Source organism: Diprion similis, chromosome 6 (assembly GCF_021155765.1).
Source record: "Diprion similis isolate iyDipSimi1 chromosome 6, iyDipSimi1.1, whole genome shotgun sequence".
Classification (NCBI taxonomy): Eukaryota; Metazoa; Arthropoda; class Insecta; order Hymenoptera; family Diprionidae; genus Diprion; species Diprion similis.
Window position 1 is genome coordinate 14,707,438 of NC_060110.1, and position 17,891 is coordinate 14,725,328.

The 17,891-nt window shown below is 41.7% G+C and overlaps 1 protein-coding gene across 14 annotated transcripts in view; it reads left to right on the forward strand.

The window, feature by feature from the left end:
- The window catches only part of LOC124407656 (peripheral plasma membrane protein CASK), a 137,655-nt gene that overhangs the window by 26,690 nt on the left and 93,074 nt on the right, over positions 1 to 17,891 (forward strand). For 8 of the 14 annotated variants that reach the window (XM_046883999.1, XM_046884002.1, XM_046884005.1 and 5 more), the window contains 5 exons: positions 2,113 to 2,291; positions 4,874 to 4,996; positions 5,381 to 5,570; positions 5,785 to 5,906; positions 12,387 to 12,566. In XM_046883999.1, the coding sequence (XP_046739955.1) occupies positions 2,113 to 2,291; positions 4,874 to 4,996; positions 5,381 to 5,570; positions 5,785 to 5,906; positions 12,387 to 12,566 (794 nt within the window). The remainder of the gene's footprint in view (positions 1 to 2,112; positions 2,292 to 4,873; positions 4,997 to 5,380; positions 5,571 to 5,784; positions 5,907 to 12,386; positions 12,567 to 17,891) is intronic. The other 6 variants (XM_046884001.1, XM_046884009.1, XM_046884014.1 and 3 more) reach the window with 1 other exon arrangement.

A 17,891-nucleotide genomic window follows, 5' to 3' on the forward strand; every position in this document is an offset into this window, starting at 1 on the left:
TAAATTCCGTCTTGTTACGTCCATTAAAACAACTGCTTACTTTGCGCCAAGTATTTCTCCTGATCTCTTGTTGTCGGAGACTCACAATCAGTACTCATGCCTTGAAACTTGGCGTTCGTTGTACCGCTCTACCACTTCTTACGATGTTGTAAGAAGCATCGGAAGCGTTGAGCATGTTCCGATACTGCACAGTCAATGGGTTTGAAGGAACACTTTGGCATTAAACAGAAGTCCTGAGATAGACAATTAAGAATTAAGCATTGTGTGTGGCTTTATTTCGTTTAGAGCTTTTATGACCAGATAATAAAGATATGTTGCATTCTGTTCGCATATCACTTTGAACTCTTACTGCAGAATTTTTTTTTCGGTTGTCTTTTCGTTTCCCCACTCCGGATGCAATGCATAATTTATTGCCCATTTATAAAACGGTTCAACAGCACTTGGTTGGTTTTGACAACGACTAGGTACGCAGAATAATTGAAATGGTGAATCACGTGACGCAAATCTAATTTGAATTTACCCGCGGTTCGTGTTCGAGAAGGGCTTAGCATCTCGGATCTTTGCACTTCTAGTGCTTTCGGGCACTGTACTCGTGGTTTATCGGTAGCACATCGGTCAGCTACCATCAAAGTTTTACTCGGTTCAACCGAGGAACGGGTATTTTCACCTTGAATACTTAATCTAAGGATTACTGTCTATAGCACAGTGTCTATTAAACCTCCATATCCCACGCAAAGATTTTCAATTTGCGAAAAGTCACCGGGTTAAATTGTGACTCTCAAAATCATCGCAGGTACGAGAACAATCTACAACCAATGGTTGAATGCCCTCTCCGTCGGAATGGAAATAGCTTGATGTAAGGAAGTGAGAAAAGCCGTGTGAAAAAGCATTCGTGTCGCACCGTGCAAACGACGCTTTTAATTAACTCGAGCATCTCGTTTCAGAATCCTTCGCGAGTCAATCAAACTCCTTGGATGCTGTTTCTTCAAAGGATGTGCAACGAATGCTGATTTATACACAAGAAGCGTTTCGAAAGTTTCGTAACTGCGCGGATAACTCAATTATTCGAATTGAAAAAATATTACGCGTCTCATTCTCAAGCCATACCGGATATTCACCATTTTGAACCACTTTCCGAATGAATTCATTCGCTTCTAGATAATTCAGCTCCCGAAATTGAGAATAACAAGGGAAATAGTCCCGCAGATTAAGTTTCAACGAATCCTAAATGCCAACCTCGGTGGCAACGAAGCTGAATACTCCCCGTCAGAAAGTTGAGAGATTATAGTAATGGTCAGCCCTAAAACTCAGGCACCCTTAGCTACACCTATACCTACCCTTCGCGTGGCTCGTCGCCGATGGTCCTTATTCGCCTTGGATTATCTTATTTCTCTAAATCGCGATGCGAGCTAAGGGTCGCGTTGCTTCCGGACCGAGATAACTACCTCGACAGTTTTCAGGGAGGAAACCCGGAGGAAGAATATTCCAGCGCGAGACGTGTGTCATTTTGTTTGCATTTTTTAAGAACGGACGGACTTTTCGGAGGAATATTGAGAGGTGCGGGATGCACCGCAAAAATTTCCCGACATTTCCCCGGAGGTATGGATGCGGGTTTTATTCGCTACTGTCGCGGCGAATGTAGGACCTGTCGTAAAGGTGGGACCCTTGATTCTCGAAATCTTTATTCGCGGCGCGTAGGAAGGCTGCAGCAATATACCCACTAGCTTCTATCCCGATGCATAATAGAACAATTTACGCCCCAAGCCTCTGGAGGACCTTCTACTTTTTACTGCCTTGTATTTTCATGTGTAGGAATAGAATCATTCTAGCTGGAAAATCGTTGTTGAAACCGACCAATTGCACCTGGCCTCTATGCATAGAGAAAAGGAAACAGGATGCGACGTAATTATTGCATCGAATCGTTCTCGTTATTTGCTGCCTGTAAATGATTTCGTTATTTTTGCGATGGGTTTTCTTGTATTTTTTCATTGATTTTCTATTTTTGTTTCTTACTTTCTATTTTCGTTGAGCTTATGAAGCAACGATGAAAATCGTTCGACACGTCTACCGGACGTTGTTCTATAATTTTTCCGATTCTTGCACATGGCCAAGCAGGACGAGTCGGATGTCCACACTTCATGGCACCGGAAGTTATTCAACGACGACAGTACGGAAAGGCTGGAGATGTTTGGGCGGCTGGAGTTCTTCTCCACGTTCTCTTGACCGGCAGCTTACCCTTCATCGGGGCTCGTGATCGTCTGCGCGAAGCCATCTGCAGGGGACGTGTACAGGTACGTTCTAAACTGCGTAAAGCATATACGATGAAAATTTAATTTGCTCGAAACGAGAGAGGAGAATCTGACTGGAATCCTGAAGTAAATACACAGATGTTTGATTTTATGATGGACTGTACTGTATATTTTTAGATTCGTCGAACTCGAGAGGATAGAAAGACTTAATTTTGTCGATAATTTTTTGGTAAAAATGATTGAAGCTGTAAATTTTAAATATTAGGCATCACTTTTTCATGTGAGATAGACGTTATTCAGGGAGAGAGAACAAATTGAAAAAATAGTGATAATAAATACAGTAGTAAGAAAATGCAGCGAAATGAAAATTTATCAGAAATCTTATGCGGGCTATGAAAGATGCAAAAGTTTAAGCGGTTGCCATTTCGTAATCTGAAGTTGCAGGAGGAAGTTGAATAGGTTAATGGCGCCTCTTCACCGAGTACTTAAGATTTCCCTGACAAATTTTATCCAACTCGGTCGAGTTTTTCCGCCTAAGTTCAAGACACAAAATCGATTTCGCCTACATTGTATATATACACGTTCGAAACGCTAGCAAAGTATAACACGGCAGGGATAAAGCACATGTTCCCAAGTTAAGGAAGAGAACTTAGTTTGCAAAGCGACCCGTTCTTCGGATTATGGTCAAAAAGTATAATAGCCACACGAGAGAACGATGAGGTTGAAGCTAGCAGCCAGAATTAGCAGCCAAAAGTTCCAAAGTTTGTTCTAATCAGGTAGCGAAGTCCGAAAATCAAAATTTTGTGAAACCTTGAACTTCTGATACTTTTATAGAATCATCGGAATAGAACTGATCCGAATTGTTTTAATTCTAAAAAGTTTATCAGGTTTGGCTACTAACTTTGGCTGCTAGTTTCAGCTTCATGATAAGACGATCATAATATCAAATTTTCAGAGACTGAAAAGTCCATTTCAAAAAATTTCAAAATTTAGAAAAGTTGAAATGGAGAAATCTTGAAGTAAAAAAATCGTCGGGATTCTAACCGTTCCATATTATGGCCTTTTAGACTTTAGCTTTTCTACATTTTCACATAGGTATGGCTGATTTCGCCAATGAACGGAATCACAGTTTTTGCTTTTCTGGAAATTCGGTATTTCCACTCTTACATTATATATAGTCATTATAATATTTCACACCGAGCCACGCCCTTCGCGATAGTGAATCTGAAAAGCAATCGTTGCGAAAATAAAAATGAAGATGTAGAACCCTCATGTATTATAATGCAACGACGCGCAGCGCACTTTATAACGTAGAGAACGTAACCCCCGGTGTTATCTCCTCATTTTTCCGGACAAAGGTCTGGAGTGGACTCAGATATAAGCCAATTCCTGTGGTGCACTCAACCTAAGCCTCAATTTCGACCTTCGATCTTCATCCAGTTTGATAGAACTCTCGAATCAGCGTTCGTTGACCTGCAATTCCGTTAAAAAATGTCACCCTCATCCTCCACCTCCACCTTTTCGCCAGAAACAATTCCGCATCCTAATCTCGTCACTCGCACAAATATTTCTGCTCGAACAATGCATTTATTTCCACGGTATGTTGTAGAAAAGTCAGTCGCAGGACGGACAGGTAAGCGCCGGTTTTGTGCGAATTTCCAAAACCTCCACCCCTCGCCTCTCCCTTGTTCCATAAATTTCTCTCATGGCATTCGTTTCCTTCTTTGCTTTCTTCCTTTCTTCCTTTCTTCTTTTTCTTCCTCCTTTTCCGGCGTCAACGTATCCCGCCGCGTTCCGGTGGTGCCCAGGGTGCCTACTTTTTAGTTTGTTTTCATCCTACACCGGGTGAACGTTCTTCCAGGGGTAGCCTGTAGTTTAATCGATATTGAACATCAACCCTGTCTCACGGTAGGTTAAATATCGCCGTTAGAGCAATACAGAGGCTGCAGGGATAAGGCTGGATATACCTTACACGTGTACCTACATCCCTCACGGCGCATTCACATGTGTGTTACACGCCTGTCGAGGAATTTTTCAATTGCCCACATTGCTGCGCACACGTGTGGCTATGCATGTATTCACACACGAGTGTATAACTTACTCCTCGAACATGTACTCCACTTATTCTTCTCATATACAGCGATGGTTACACCTGTCGATAAAGTGGTGCTATTTTCTTTTCCTTTTTTTTTTTTCTTCACCGAGACGGAAGCCAGAAAACAACTATATATAACAACGTTATTCTCAATTTGTCAATCGTAAATAATGCCTCTCGCGTCGGAGGCGTAGTTCCTTTTTACACCAGAGTTTCCCTGCAAGGTAGCAGGATATTATAGATCGGACTCCTACTCCACGACAGATATTGATGTGTCCTCTGACCCGTCACATATCTACGTCTACGTCTATATAGGGATACGATTTTATAACACAAATGTACGCAAATTCAGCTCATAAATAGATCGCCTAAATTCGCCGCCGGTTTCGAGTTAATTCCGCTATTATACTCGTGTATATATTATAAGTACAGAAGCGGTTAAATATTTTGGAATTCTTTTTTCGTATATAATATTTTACACTCGACGGTGAAAGAGGTTTTATTCAATTAGGTTTGATTAAATTTTCAGATGGAGACGCCAATTTGGGACACGATTAGCGAAACCGCCAAGGATCTACTCAGGAAGATGCTCTGTACCGATTTGAACCACAGAATCACGATTCAAGAAGTTCTGAACCACAAATGGCTGAGAGTGAGTTTAGACACATAGAATAATATATACTCTATATTATATATACACACACACACACACGAAATTCTCTGGTCTTGTCAGGCCTTACAATTATGATGCTTAATTAAACGGGAACAAGTAGCTTGAGGCTTAATTTTGTTAAGAGTCTTATTATAACATTTACCATAATGCTGGGTATAAATTTAAGGAGGAAACAACTTATCTCACAGTTCTGAACGATTTATAACTCTGTTAAAGAGAGACTTAAAACAAGAGACCGGAAGTTTTTCAATTACTTTCAACGTATACATTTACATTTGTATTCGTACAGCATTGTCATTATTTGTTTTCCTCGCTGTTGTGTATAATGAATATATAAAAATTTGTGTGTATTTTGCGTGGCAGGACCGTGACAAGGGTGCGGCGCGAACACATTTAGGAGGCACAATAGAAGAGCTGAAGAAATTCAACGCAAGACGGAAACTGAAGGAGGCGGTAATAGCCGCTGTCTCGTCTCCAAAGTGGCACACTCACTACCCGGAGACGAATACCGACAGTTTTTCAGACGTCGGCGACGACGAACTTACCACCACAGGTTAGTCGGGTCGCGTCGTAACGCGTGCCCAACCATAGTTGTTCATCCTCTCCTACCTTGGAAGCATAATGCGATAAGACTAATCCGATATTCATTCCCCGAAGGGGCTTAGGAGCCTTGAAAAACGTCAATCAGTCATCCAATATTGTTAATTAAAAAGAATAAAATAAAATTCCCACCTGTCAAATATTGAACAATGAATTTTCGATTTCAGGAGCCGTTGCGGAAATTCTAGACTCGCTCGACGGCATCGAAATACTCCAGGAAAGTGCCAAACTTTCGCGAAATGAGATTTTAGCCACCGTTGATGATCTTACACTTCGAGCAATATTGGAGGTAAGCTGGGATCAGACGTCAAGCCGGGGGACGCGACAAGTATCCATCGATTTTATTCCACACTGTCCTCGTTGCTCCACTGCGCTAATAAGCGGTGACCCGATACCCTTAAAATTACCCACTAAAACTCGCCTCGAGACGAGGTCGAATTTTAAATGTAGAATTACATATATGCAGATGTGCAGATTTCTGTATCGTTATTTCCTCGTCAGTTTTTATGCTGACGTTTGCGGTAATCAGTTTGATTTATATATAGATCAGATATCGAAATTCTGACGAAACGTACGAAAGTGGTCACAAGATCAATTATCGAAGGTCTTCGAAAGTAGACTGTAAACGAGTGTGTAACTAAGATTTCTGCATACACCGATTAAGCAGAATCTTTTTGAATATGATTGATGGATTCTTCTCGTCTCGAGATTTTATCTGACAAAGCTACGGAACACGATCATATTTACATACGGTCTTCTTATGAAAAATTGAGCGTCGATCAATTACTGGATTAAAGTTCAAAATGATTAAGGAAAAATTGAATCTGCAAATTGGATGAGAGGGATGGAGATTGAAGTGGAATTGATAACCTGGAAATTGGAACGTCTGTTCCACGTTACGTCAATTGATATTAATGAGATATAAAAGTAATTATCGATGTTCAGATTCAATATAGCACAGATATCCGAATGATGGGTTACAACAAGCTTGAAAATCATACCGAAAGATGAACGAAGGGCTGTTTATCAGGTCCAGTGTTCCAAATTTGTACCTCACATCTGTTTCGGACAATCTCTTACAAAACAATATAAATGTTTCTGATCAATTGCTCAGCCTGTGGCTTCCACTCTGTTTGACAGCAACCTATATTTTTCCATGGTTGATGATTCCAGTTCACTTGATCTATAAATTTAATGTGATTATTGTTCAAATTGCATATGGAGATATGAAGACTAGTTTCGTTGGAAGCTTCAATAGTTTTTCACTCCGATAATGGTAAATAACGCTGATTAAGCTCAATCTTCATCTAGGAAACAAATTCTGCTTCGATTGACAATAAAGTCGTTAAGCAACGGGAACTCTTTCATGCTCAATTCATCTAGCTTATGTCATCACGATTGTGCTTTGAGTGAAATGTACCATACATCTCAGTCATGCATAGTATCGAAATATTTACCAAGCTTACACAAGAGTTGAACTAAATAAGACTGTCAATAATTGTTTTAATTGCAAACACTCGTATCGAGAAAAAATATTGTCAATCGAAAACTGTGTCTTTGCCCTAAGCTCAAACGAAAGCCTTTTTCCCCACCCTACAGAAAATTCGGAAAATCTCTCACAATAACAATGTCAAGAGCGGGGTTAGTGGACTAATTAGCATTATTGTAAAATATAGCTATTCGATCGACGTGGTTGACATATTTTTTTTTTTTTTTTATCGTCGATCGAAACGAATTTTGTCGTATTATAACAGTGTATGGCATATATTTATCTGTTTTGAACAGAAGACAGAGAAAACCATCGAGTAAGTAGAGTCAATGGCTACACGCTTGACGTACTGCCAATGATTGATAGGCGCATTCATGAGTGGCAATAATTAAAGGGAACAAGTATCTTTGCGGGCTGAAATACTGATAGGGAATACCTACTTTACAGACCCTGAAACGGTGGGCATGTCGTAACCGAGTTCGAAGGAAAGTCTCATAGCTTTTGGGTTAGGAAAGGGTGATAAGAGAGATAGGTAGGTAGTTCGTTCACCGTCGATTGCAAGTTTTATGATTATGAGGGTACATCGTTGGGGCAGTTGGACCCTCTTGGCTCCCGGATACGTAAATCACCGATACTTAGGTCAGGCAATTTCCCGTTTTCTTCGTAGCAAGTGTTATTCAGGCTCAAATGTCGGAATGAGAATGTGGCGTGAGGATTAGTTCAAGTTCCGAAGTATCGCAGGTAGTGCAATGTGAAGTTTCTCTATCTGGGGTAAGAAGCATAGGTTCAGTAAACTAATACTGGTCGAACAATTTTTTTACTTTGAAGTCTATTGATAAAAAATGGTATCCCAATTTTTCTTTCTACTCGGAATTTTTTTTTCTTCAGAATTATCAATTACTTTCTCCAGTTAGCAGAATCAGTTCTCACGTTTATTTTTATTAGATAGGCATGCTTACGAACAAAACAGTTTCCACTGATTGTTTTTTAACGTAAGAATTTTCAAATTCCGGCACTATCGATACGAATGATTTATATTTTTCATCGTTATTGTTATAAATCTAATTTTTTGAATTAGGCAGAAATCGAGTCCCCACGCTCAGTGCAGTGACTTTACTCTACGTCATTTCAAAAATTCTGTTGCAGAAGAAATATACATGCAATTTTTCCAAAACATCTAAAACTTTCAAATTACTTCAACAAAATTCTTCTAAACACTACATTTTCTGTTTCAAACTGTTATACTTTGAACTTGTATATATTTTTTTAAGTTCGTCACTTTTTTGTGTCATTAGTATTAATTAAAGTATCGTTAACAAACTTGTTCTTATCAAGTGAGGAAGGTTCGTTTCGTAAGAAACAGCTTCTGGTATCATTAGACGTAAGCTTGTTTTTTTCAATTTACTAAATTCATAAGCAAGTATGACTCTATTAGACTTGAACTACTTTCAGAGCCAACTGTCGAGTCTATACGTCAAATATCGTTGGTTGAATTAATCGTGCTTAGCTTAACACTTTCTTAAGGTTACCCGTTATATTATAGTGTCGTCAAGGTAGGCATCTGTAATACAATTTCAAATCCTGGCCTCGAAATCCCCCCTACAGCCACAGACAATGACTATTCGGTGATGATGGTTTTTTCACGCGATTGTTTCAGCGCCGGATAAATCCGTGAAGAACTGAAGAGACGGACTTGGCCTGACCTTAACTTGTAGGATAAATATGCAAAGCTATCTCGTAATTCATTTAAACGCCACGGCTGTTACGACATTATAATCCGGTAATGTAAAAGCCTCGCATATATCCTACAACGCGAGCGAGGAAACTAATCCAGCCAGTGTGCGGTGTTCACTGCGATGTATTTGGTGGGAAAAAGTTATAAGGAAAAAAAAAAAAAAAAAAATTTAACATTCTTAACTTCTCCTGGCCCGAGAGCTATTGTTGAATTTCCACAGTTGCATTCACGGTTCACCGGAATACATTTTAATACTTTCAATACAGTTGCAGGAACTGAGTTTCCTGGGGAAAAGTCGTATTCTGTTCAGATTTATGTCGTAACTTATAACTTCAGTACAATGAAAAGTATCGACAATCACGATAGATTTCCCTCCACGATATAAACAGGCAAGCAAATCTATTCATATGTTCGGTTTTCTCCAACCTTTGACGTGTCCCGATATTTAATTTAGATTTCGTTTGTAAATCGTTTTCACATTTACTTTCTGTTTGACGGATCTTCGTTGTGATAAAAAAAATGATATTCTACTCCAAGGAATAATCGATCTCAAGTCAAATGGAACGGAAATGATTTGGCAACTTGTTTACTCTATATTCGAATGCTTTTAACACGATATTCCCCCACTAATTTCCAGCTAGATATATATCAACGTATTATCGTGGCGCTATGATTACCGGAACAATGGGTTATACAGAAAAAATGGAGTTCGCGTATAGGAGGCTATTCCTCATTTACATACGTCCACGAGAGAGTGTTCGAGAACTTAGTCTAATTTCCGGGACAATTTTCAAGTAATCCAGTTTGGCAGCCGAGTAGATTGTTATCCGGTACAGACCTAGGCTTCTTCGGTCCCTCCTTGTTTTCTCAGTAATACCTTTGTCATCCTAAAACCATTTGATATACTCTGTTCCAATGACTTTATTCAATCGCGAAACAATTGAGACGGAGTTAGTATCGCTAGGTAATTGCTGCAGCAACGATCAACATGATTAGAAACTTTCGCTTTTTTGATAAGTTTACCAAAAGCTCTCGGAATCTTGAAGTTTTTTACTTATGATGACCTTAAGTTCAAAACCATTGTCGCTACAATCAAGTGACACAGAGAAACTGACAGATTGTATGTAATATCGTATTTCCACTGCGTCCTTAATAACCGAAATGAGATGAGATGTCGTCGGGACATAATGTTTTGTGTTATTAGGGTTGGCATGATTTTCTATGGTAAGACATTTCGTGCTAACGGATTTTAATACTTCTCGACACAATCACTTTGAGAATGCTCCTTACAACTGAGTTTGTGCTGTCGAAAAAAGCGGTCAACTTTCCGAACGCCAGTCGATTTCACGATGCACCGACTGTGCTGGAAATTGTGTAAGAAGGACGAGGGTGTACAGGTGTGATGAATTTTTAACGATCCGCTTCAAAATCAATTGCGTGAAATTTTGCGAATGGTTCTTACTCATCGTCGGTCCTTTATAATTACGTTTCGCGCGTCGACGGCGATCAGGGAAACGCGACGAGAGTGCGAGGTAACGATTTATCCGACACCAGCGTCTGCGCGTTGGCTCGAGATAAGAGGGAAGGATAAACTGTTGCTCGCGGGGATTTTTCCCTTCGGTTCCTGTCTTCCCCCCTTTTCATGTTCGGCCGAGGGAGTCCGACGGCTTTCCGGCAGAGGCGACACCCTGCACCTTTCGGAAAAGTCGAGCTGCGCTTATCCGGCGCGTCGTCGAGACGGGCAAGCGCTCTGCAACCAAAATGGCGACGAAAATATCGTGACAACGATAAACAATATTCACCGACGAGCAAGTTCTCCGGCTCCCAAACATCGAAATGGACAAGTACCGATAGTTGTTTGAAAGGAAAAAAGAAAAAGAGACACCGAGAGACTCGTTGACATGACAGGCTAGGCAGGGGCAAAAAGGGGCGGGGAATATTGTGCGCGCTGGTATGTCTCGGGAGTGATATCACGGCCAATATGCACCTCTATCAACTCATGTTCATCAACGATGCCGAGCTGGCCGGTGACTTGCTTGAAATTGCCGGTCTCCTGGTGAGTTTCGTTCATATACATGAATAACACGCGACGTTTCGACCCGCTATTCCGACGACGACGACTATTCGCGGTCGCTACGTAATCTTCGTTACCTTTTCATACGCGACAATCCGCAACAATCGATGTTCGCCTATGTTTTTCTAGGATTTGTTACTCCGCGTCATGTGTCCGGCGTCCCCGGTACATTCCTCTTGTCCAACACTCGAGTTAGGCCCGTTTAATTTTGAGATGTTGATCGATCCTGGATGCGTGCAACTCGGGACTACCAGCGATTAGAATCTACCTGAAAGATGAATCAAGGCTCGAGAAAAGTTTTTCCAAAGGATTTCACCCTGGGTACCACAGGGTTCGTCTCGCGACTCGTTGGACGCAGTAGTTCCGGACAGCTCTGGAAGAATGAAACTTTTCCGATTGAGCAAACAAAGTCTATACGAAGCTCACATAAGACCGCCCTCATGATATGGATTTCTAACATAGGTCGAGAACTCACTCAAACAACCTCTCCAAGGCTCGCAGTTCCTGCCTTTGTTTCGCCTCCTTGATCCTTTTCGAAGTTCCATTCATAATAATACGGGCAGTAGTTAGTTGTTCTTACTTAGCGCGCGATAATATATTACCTGACTCTGCAAATGCACGAAACGCGGCTTTAGCGAAGCTCATATATTGTATACTCGTGTCAAAAACGATAACACATAAGTAGGAATACCAACTTCCGGCTGCCAAAGATTTCTCTTCAGTTTGCCGTACATCCTGTTTGGTGTTTCGATGTCTCTCGATAGCCTGTCATTTTTTTCAATAAACCAAAATTCTCTGTTAAGCAATACCTGCACTCAGGGTGGCTCACAACAGAATCCGAGCAGAGTTTATGTATCAGCATAAATAATTTTCAGCGGTCCGCGAGAGTTTCCATTCTATTTGACCTACAGCCAAGTTCGAACCCTGACTTCAGATCTTTGGGTTTTTTTTTTTTTTTTTTTGGTCCGTTTTTTCCTCTTTTTGATACAGCCCTACCAAAGTTGTATACGTATACCACACTGACATTATTTAGGGCATTAGTTTGCAACTCTATTCAATCTGAATTACGGATCTGACGTCGCGCCGTTTGTCGTCGTACCACGAGGGAAACTTTCTATCGTAATTGAGTTTGTCAATGTGGCGTCAACGGGCATATCAGGTATCTGATGGGCACGTCATGATTAATTCGGCGACTCTCCCAATGGACCTAAACTCCTTCCTGGTCTATGATATACGACATACAGGGTAACACTGTAAAAAAAATTTCGACGACAATGTGACGGTACTCGAATTCTGTACATTCACAAACTCAGTTTCAATCATAACACCGGGATGTCCGAGGATGTATTACAAAATTTCTGAACCCCATTACATCGACAATATCCAGTTGCACCCACTGCCAAGCAGCGTGGATTATACCTCAGAATGTTTCCATCGCATTTCTCTCAATTCTCCACTCTGCGTTTTTCAGCTGTACGACAGAATCTCGAGCAGAGTTCCTACGCCGACAAGAGCGCCACCCACCGACGCTGTGCAACGTGCTCGTGAGGTCGAAGAGGTTCTGAGAGAAGCAGAGCTGACAGCAATGAGAAACGTCGATCGTGCCGATCTGCGAGAGCTCCGGGATCTTCTGGTCCAGCCGCATCTCAGGGTGAGTTAATTTTCTTTTATTCATTTGATTGTACTTATTCTACACGCATGGGTTGGAACTCGATGCGCAACTGTTAGCGGCCAACCATTTGAGTAAGTTATTCATATCATTGGTGCACGCCGAGTATCGCGCGTGAGAGTCAATAGAGATGAAATTTTTATACTTAACAATGCCAAACCTATAGGAATCGCCTCGACAATTGTACAATTACATTGTGAATTGTTGCTACTTTTCCACGCGTATTGATGCGCATCAAACTCGATCGACTTTAAGTAGCTCTGCTTTAATTGTATGGAAGTGGAGAATAATGGCGTTATTCAAGGCTATTAAATATTAAGAACTAAGAACTTACACGACCTTCGAAGAGCAATTCTGGCCCTGGCATCATCAACATTTTACTGCATGGCTCAGCTCGAGGGATTTCCATTCCATCTAATTCACAGATTCGAATATGGAACGTAATTATTTAAGCTCCCCTGCGTACGCTCCCTGCCAAAGAGCAAAACATAATGAACAAAGTGCTCAGCCGTACCACGACTATCTCGCACGGGCAACGAAATAACGGCGAAGATGAATGGCCATTGTGGTTCCTCTGTCGGCTTAATTCGCTGAGGATGAGCTTTTGTATGACAGAGAGTGCGTTGGGTGTTACGTGCAGAGGGAAAGAGCCGATGCTGTTGCATCAGACTTTAAATAAAATTAACGTTTTTTCGGTCTGATATACGCCCTGAAGCTCGTTATCGGAGAGGCTTTTCCGAGTTTCTCTGCACATTGAGGCATGCACTATTACGTTCACGGGAGTCTTCGAGCCTCTTGTAACGCGTTTCATCTATGTTTGAATTTCTGACATGGTGCTCCCGAGTAATTTCCATCGTGATGGGCTGGCCAATTAAAACGCGTGAGGTAGCGACGGCGAGGCTTTGGTACACCAAAGCTCACCTTCCTACTAACTGCAGGGAGCACACAGGCAAGTGCAATTAGACCAATTAAGGAGAGAGGAGAACCCGCCCTACCGCTTGGGGTGTCGATATTGCGGCAAGGCTATGCTGAATTGAATAAAATAATTTCACCCCTACGTAACAAACACTCCCTATGAAATTCGCATGGGTAATGGTCGCTGCGGAATAATACATCCCCGTTGATCGTCTGCTCGAACAACCTACACCCCGAGTAAAGACGTTTTTCTAATCGATATCACGAGTTCATCGTGTATACCTATATATGTATATGCATATTAGAATACCAAAAATTGAGCAATGCTACTCTGAAAAAGTTTTATTGCTCACTATTAGACATATAGAGATGTAATTTAGATATAGTATCAACGTGTACAGAGGCGAAGGAGAATTTAACTTCTGGAGGAGAAGATGTGAGAAAGAGGAAAAAAGCAAACATGAAAAGAAAAATACAAATCCACCTACACGGGGTGTACATTTTTAAAACAAATACCACAGAGAAAGCATCCTGGGTATAATATCCACCTTAAGGTGCACGTGATAAAAGATTAGTGCTTCCGGTTTCGCGTTTCCCCCAGACGTTTTTTAAGATGTGACCTCATAAGCCCTGACGCTTTTACGCGGTGGAGTGCGAGGCGATATCGCGGAAAGTTCTTAGAGGAAACAGTCGGCCTGCACGAGATATCACAACGCAAGGACCACGATTTGTAGCAAATTGTGAAAAAAGTGTAGAAAATTTACAACGGGCTGCTGCGTTTCCGGTTCCACCTCACGGGCTATTGTCAGGCGGCTTCGCTTTCCGGGGACTCGGTGATAAACCCGCCGAGAAATCCAGCCCCAGGAACATCGAAGTATAAAAAAACTTGAGCCCCATACTTTGAGCGCGACACTTTTTTTTGTTCATGTTTCAAAAATTCCCAGTCGACCGACGCGACGCCTTTGATCCTGAGATATACTGAACGCACGGTAATGAGGTCCTCCAGAGGGTTGAAGCGAAATCTAATGAACTTGCAATTATTACATTATGAGAATCTGAATATGCCATAAATGATTCTACTGTTGGAAATTCTTAGGAATTACTGCGCGTTTCTGAGATTGTTAACTTTTCCTTCTGAAAATTCTAGCCATATTCAGGATATGTTGAGATACTATTCGCTCCATTGTCTCTGCTTAAGATTTAAACAGCTAGTTAATTATCTCATTTTTGACAAGGAACTTATCATTTATAAAGTGATACGCTTGTCTGGCAGCAAACTAATTTGACCTAAAGTATCTCATGAAACGACAGCTTCTACATATTTAAAAATTTTTATCATTCGCCAGGCGACGAAAAGCTTTCATACCATTATCTAAGTAATATTGTTCATACACGATCCACAGTTTCGTCCGGCGTTGATTCGTTCTTACCCCATCTGGAGGAAATCTAAAACTTAACTACCCCCGCATAACGTGGTCCGTGTATACAGTTATAGAACAATTGCAGTAGCTAGGGAAAACCGACCCCCCCCACCCCACTCCTCAACCCTGCGGCAAACCGCATCAGATACATCTCCGTGCGTTAATTAAGTGCGTGGTTAAATGGAAATTTCGTAACAGCGCCAGTTTGTGCTCTGAATCACTTTTAAGGCGTATTGTGTTAGAACTGAGGTAGCGCGCATTTCCTGAAAATTTCACCGCACCCGACTCCATCACAAACTCACAGACTACGCAACATCGATTATTGCCAAGCGATAAAAATCGGAAATTTCTCGGTCAACGTACTAACTGGTATTTTTCATCACCGTATCTGAAATATCAAATTCAACGTTTTTCTCGCTTTCCTAATCAGTTGCTGTCTCATTGCTGGAGGCCGAAAATATTCTGTAAAATGAAAAACAAACTTGTAGGTGAAAGATCAATTTTTATTCTCGGGAGTATTTATTCAGTTTGTAAAACACGGTAGATATTCAATAGGTGTGTAAGGTACTATTATAATTTAAAACTAAACTGAAAGGACACCCACCAAGCCAACTTTGCGAATATTTTTATCGAATCAAGAGTCTCTGATTAATCTTGACGATAGTTATACCCATACGTATACTCTTGTATCCAGTTTCAGGCACTATGTTTAACGGTTTTGCAATACAACTGTACATAACTATCTATACATACAATATCTCGGCGTGTATATAATAATATACCATAAATGGGGCAAGGAAATGTAGGTCGATCGTTAAAATTCTCATTCAAAAATCCAACAGCAACCGGCAACCAACTGGGCTAAATAAGTACGCGAACAGAGAACTAACTGGTACTGTATGGATATAATATACTGAATTTAAACATGTAGATGCAGAAATTATCTCGCACTGGTGGTCATCAAAATGCATGATCAGAAATCTTTGGATCCTTCCATTTTTTGGTTTTATTTTTCTCGGGTGCGAAGAAATCTTTAGATCGTTCCATTTCTTGGTTTTATTTTTCTCCGGTGCGCACGACGTAGAATATTTGCACGATAATTGATGCTTTCGATAACCCAGCACGTGCTAGTCTTATGAGATATAAATCGACTCTTAAGATTTTCCCACACGCCGTTTGCGAGCCCATCCGCACCCGGACCCTCCATTTCTCACCAAGAATTTCATACACCCCAAGGACACTTGCAAACATACAGGTACGTGTGAAAAGGTTATCGTACATGCAGGAGCTTACGTGCTTCAACGTTTTCCTTTTTTCTATCTCCCGTTCTCGTTTTCCAACATTTGTTAGAGTGATTCTTGTCTGGCTTGGGGTTTTGGAGTAGAGAAAACGACGAAGGGTTAATTCTCTCGCGGTTCGAAGCGCGACCGGAAAGCCAAACACCGTGAGGTTTGCGCCCTCGAATGGTTCGGTTGTACTTCGTATCGTTCCTGGGCTTCGGAGTATTTTCATCTTTTCAAGGAGGTGATATTAAATGCGTCAACCGCTTTGTCGAGCTTGCGAAAACGAGCGCGACATCTGGAAGAGAAATGTCAGCCTTCGCCCGGTAGATAAGCAACTGTCAGTTGCACCGGTGAAGCCTCTACCAAGCTTAAATATATATGCAAATTATTTGGCACGGCACCCTTTTTGGCAGCCGCACGTATTTTCATCAATTACGTTTCACCCAATGACGTTTCTGCCCGGTGTGCCTCGATCTGCATGGTTGCACAAACAACAAATTATACACCAGAGTCAAAAACCAGGTCGAGGGTGAGAGCGTCAGCTTTTACAAACGCCAATCGAATGTTTAATACCCCCCCCCCCCCCCCCCCCCCTCCTTTGTACGTCATGGCTAATTCCTTTGAAACTCATCGCAGCTGCAACTTTCTGCTAATAACGTGCGAGGAATTAAGCCCGCTTGGCTTACGGCGACACAGGTCACCCGAAGCTCGGGTAAAATCATAGACATAAATTGAACAGCCAGGCTCTTTTACGTTCGAAACCATTTCCCCGCTCGCCACTTTTTCCCAGCATCGCTTTTGACAATACTGCTTGTCGTTGGGTTCTCGGTATACTTTCGTAGTTTACTCATATCTTATTCCACCGCAGAGAGGTATGCAATATTTTAAGAGATATTCTGCCTTGACCGATTTTACAAAACTCAAGCCATCCTCCCTGCAACTTCGTTTCCTTTCATATTTTTCCATGGGCCGAGAATACTGAGCCCGTCTGTTTTTACCGCTCTGAAGGAATAAATTATATTCTTCTGTCTTAATATTTTCGGAAACATAATGCAGCAGCCCGCTATGAAGCAGCACGGGAAATTGTGTGTAACGGTGAAAGAGATAAATGAAATGCAGGCAAAACTGGAGCAAAGCCGGGCTCCTTGCCGATTCAAGTCTCGCTCCAAGTTTAAGCTCTGACTTGATAGAGGTAGGAGCTCCAGCAGCCCCACGTCTGGGTGAAATCTTTGTCAAAATTTAACCAGGACGTTAGAGTCAGGAGGCTTAATTCCCAAAGGAGGAGAAGAAGAACGAGGCAGAATTGAAGGGGGGCAAGGCTGCTTGTCGTCAAACTAAATGCAAAAGCCCAAGCTCTCTGTCTTTGGGCTCCAAGGAGGTCAGGGTCAGGGGCGGAGTCGAACGGTTATTATACGGGAAACTCCGCGAGTGGATCTACGAAGATCCTCCCGCGCAATATCGCGGATCCCGTAGGACGCATGCGGCACATGATTAAAAATTCAACTAACCAGCAGCGGTTGTATCAGCCACGGAAATAAAAGTGAATATGGCCTAATTATCTGCGTTAGCTACCCAAAAACTGAAGAGGACGAGGAAAGGGACACGGATCATTGCCCGAAAGTGCCCTACGGGTTTTCGGGTTCTCTTTTAGCATCCTGCACGCTACTGTCCGCGGAAAATTTCATGAA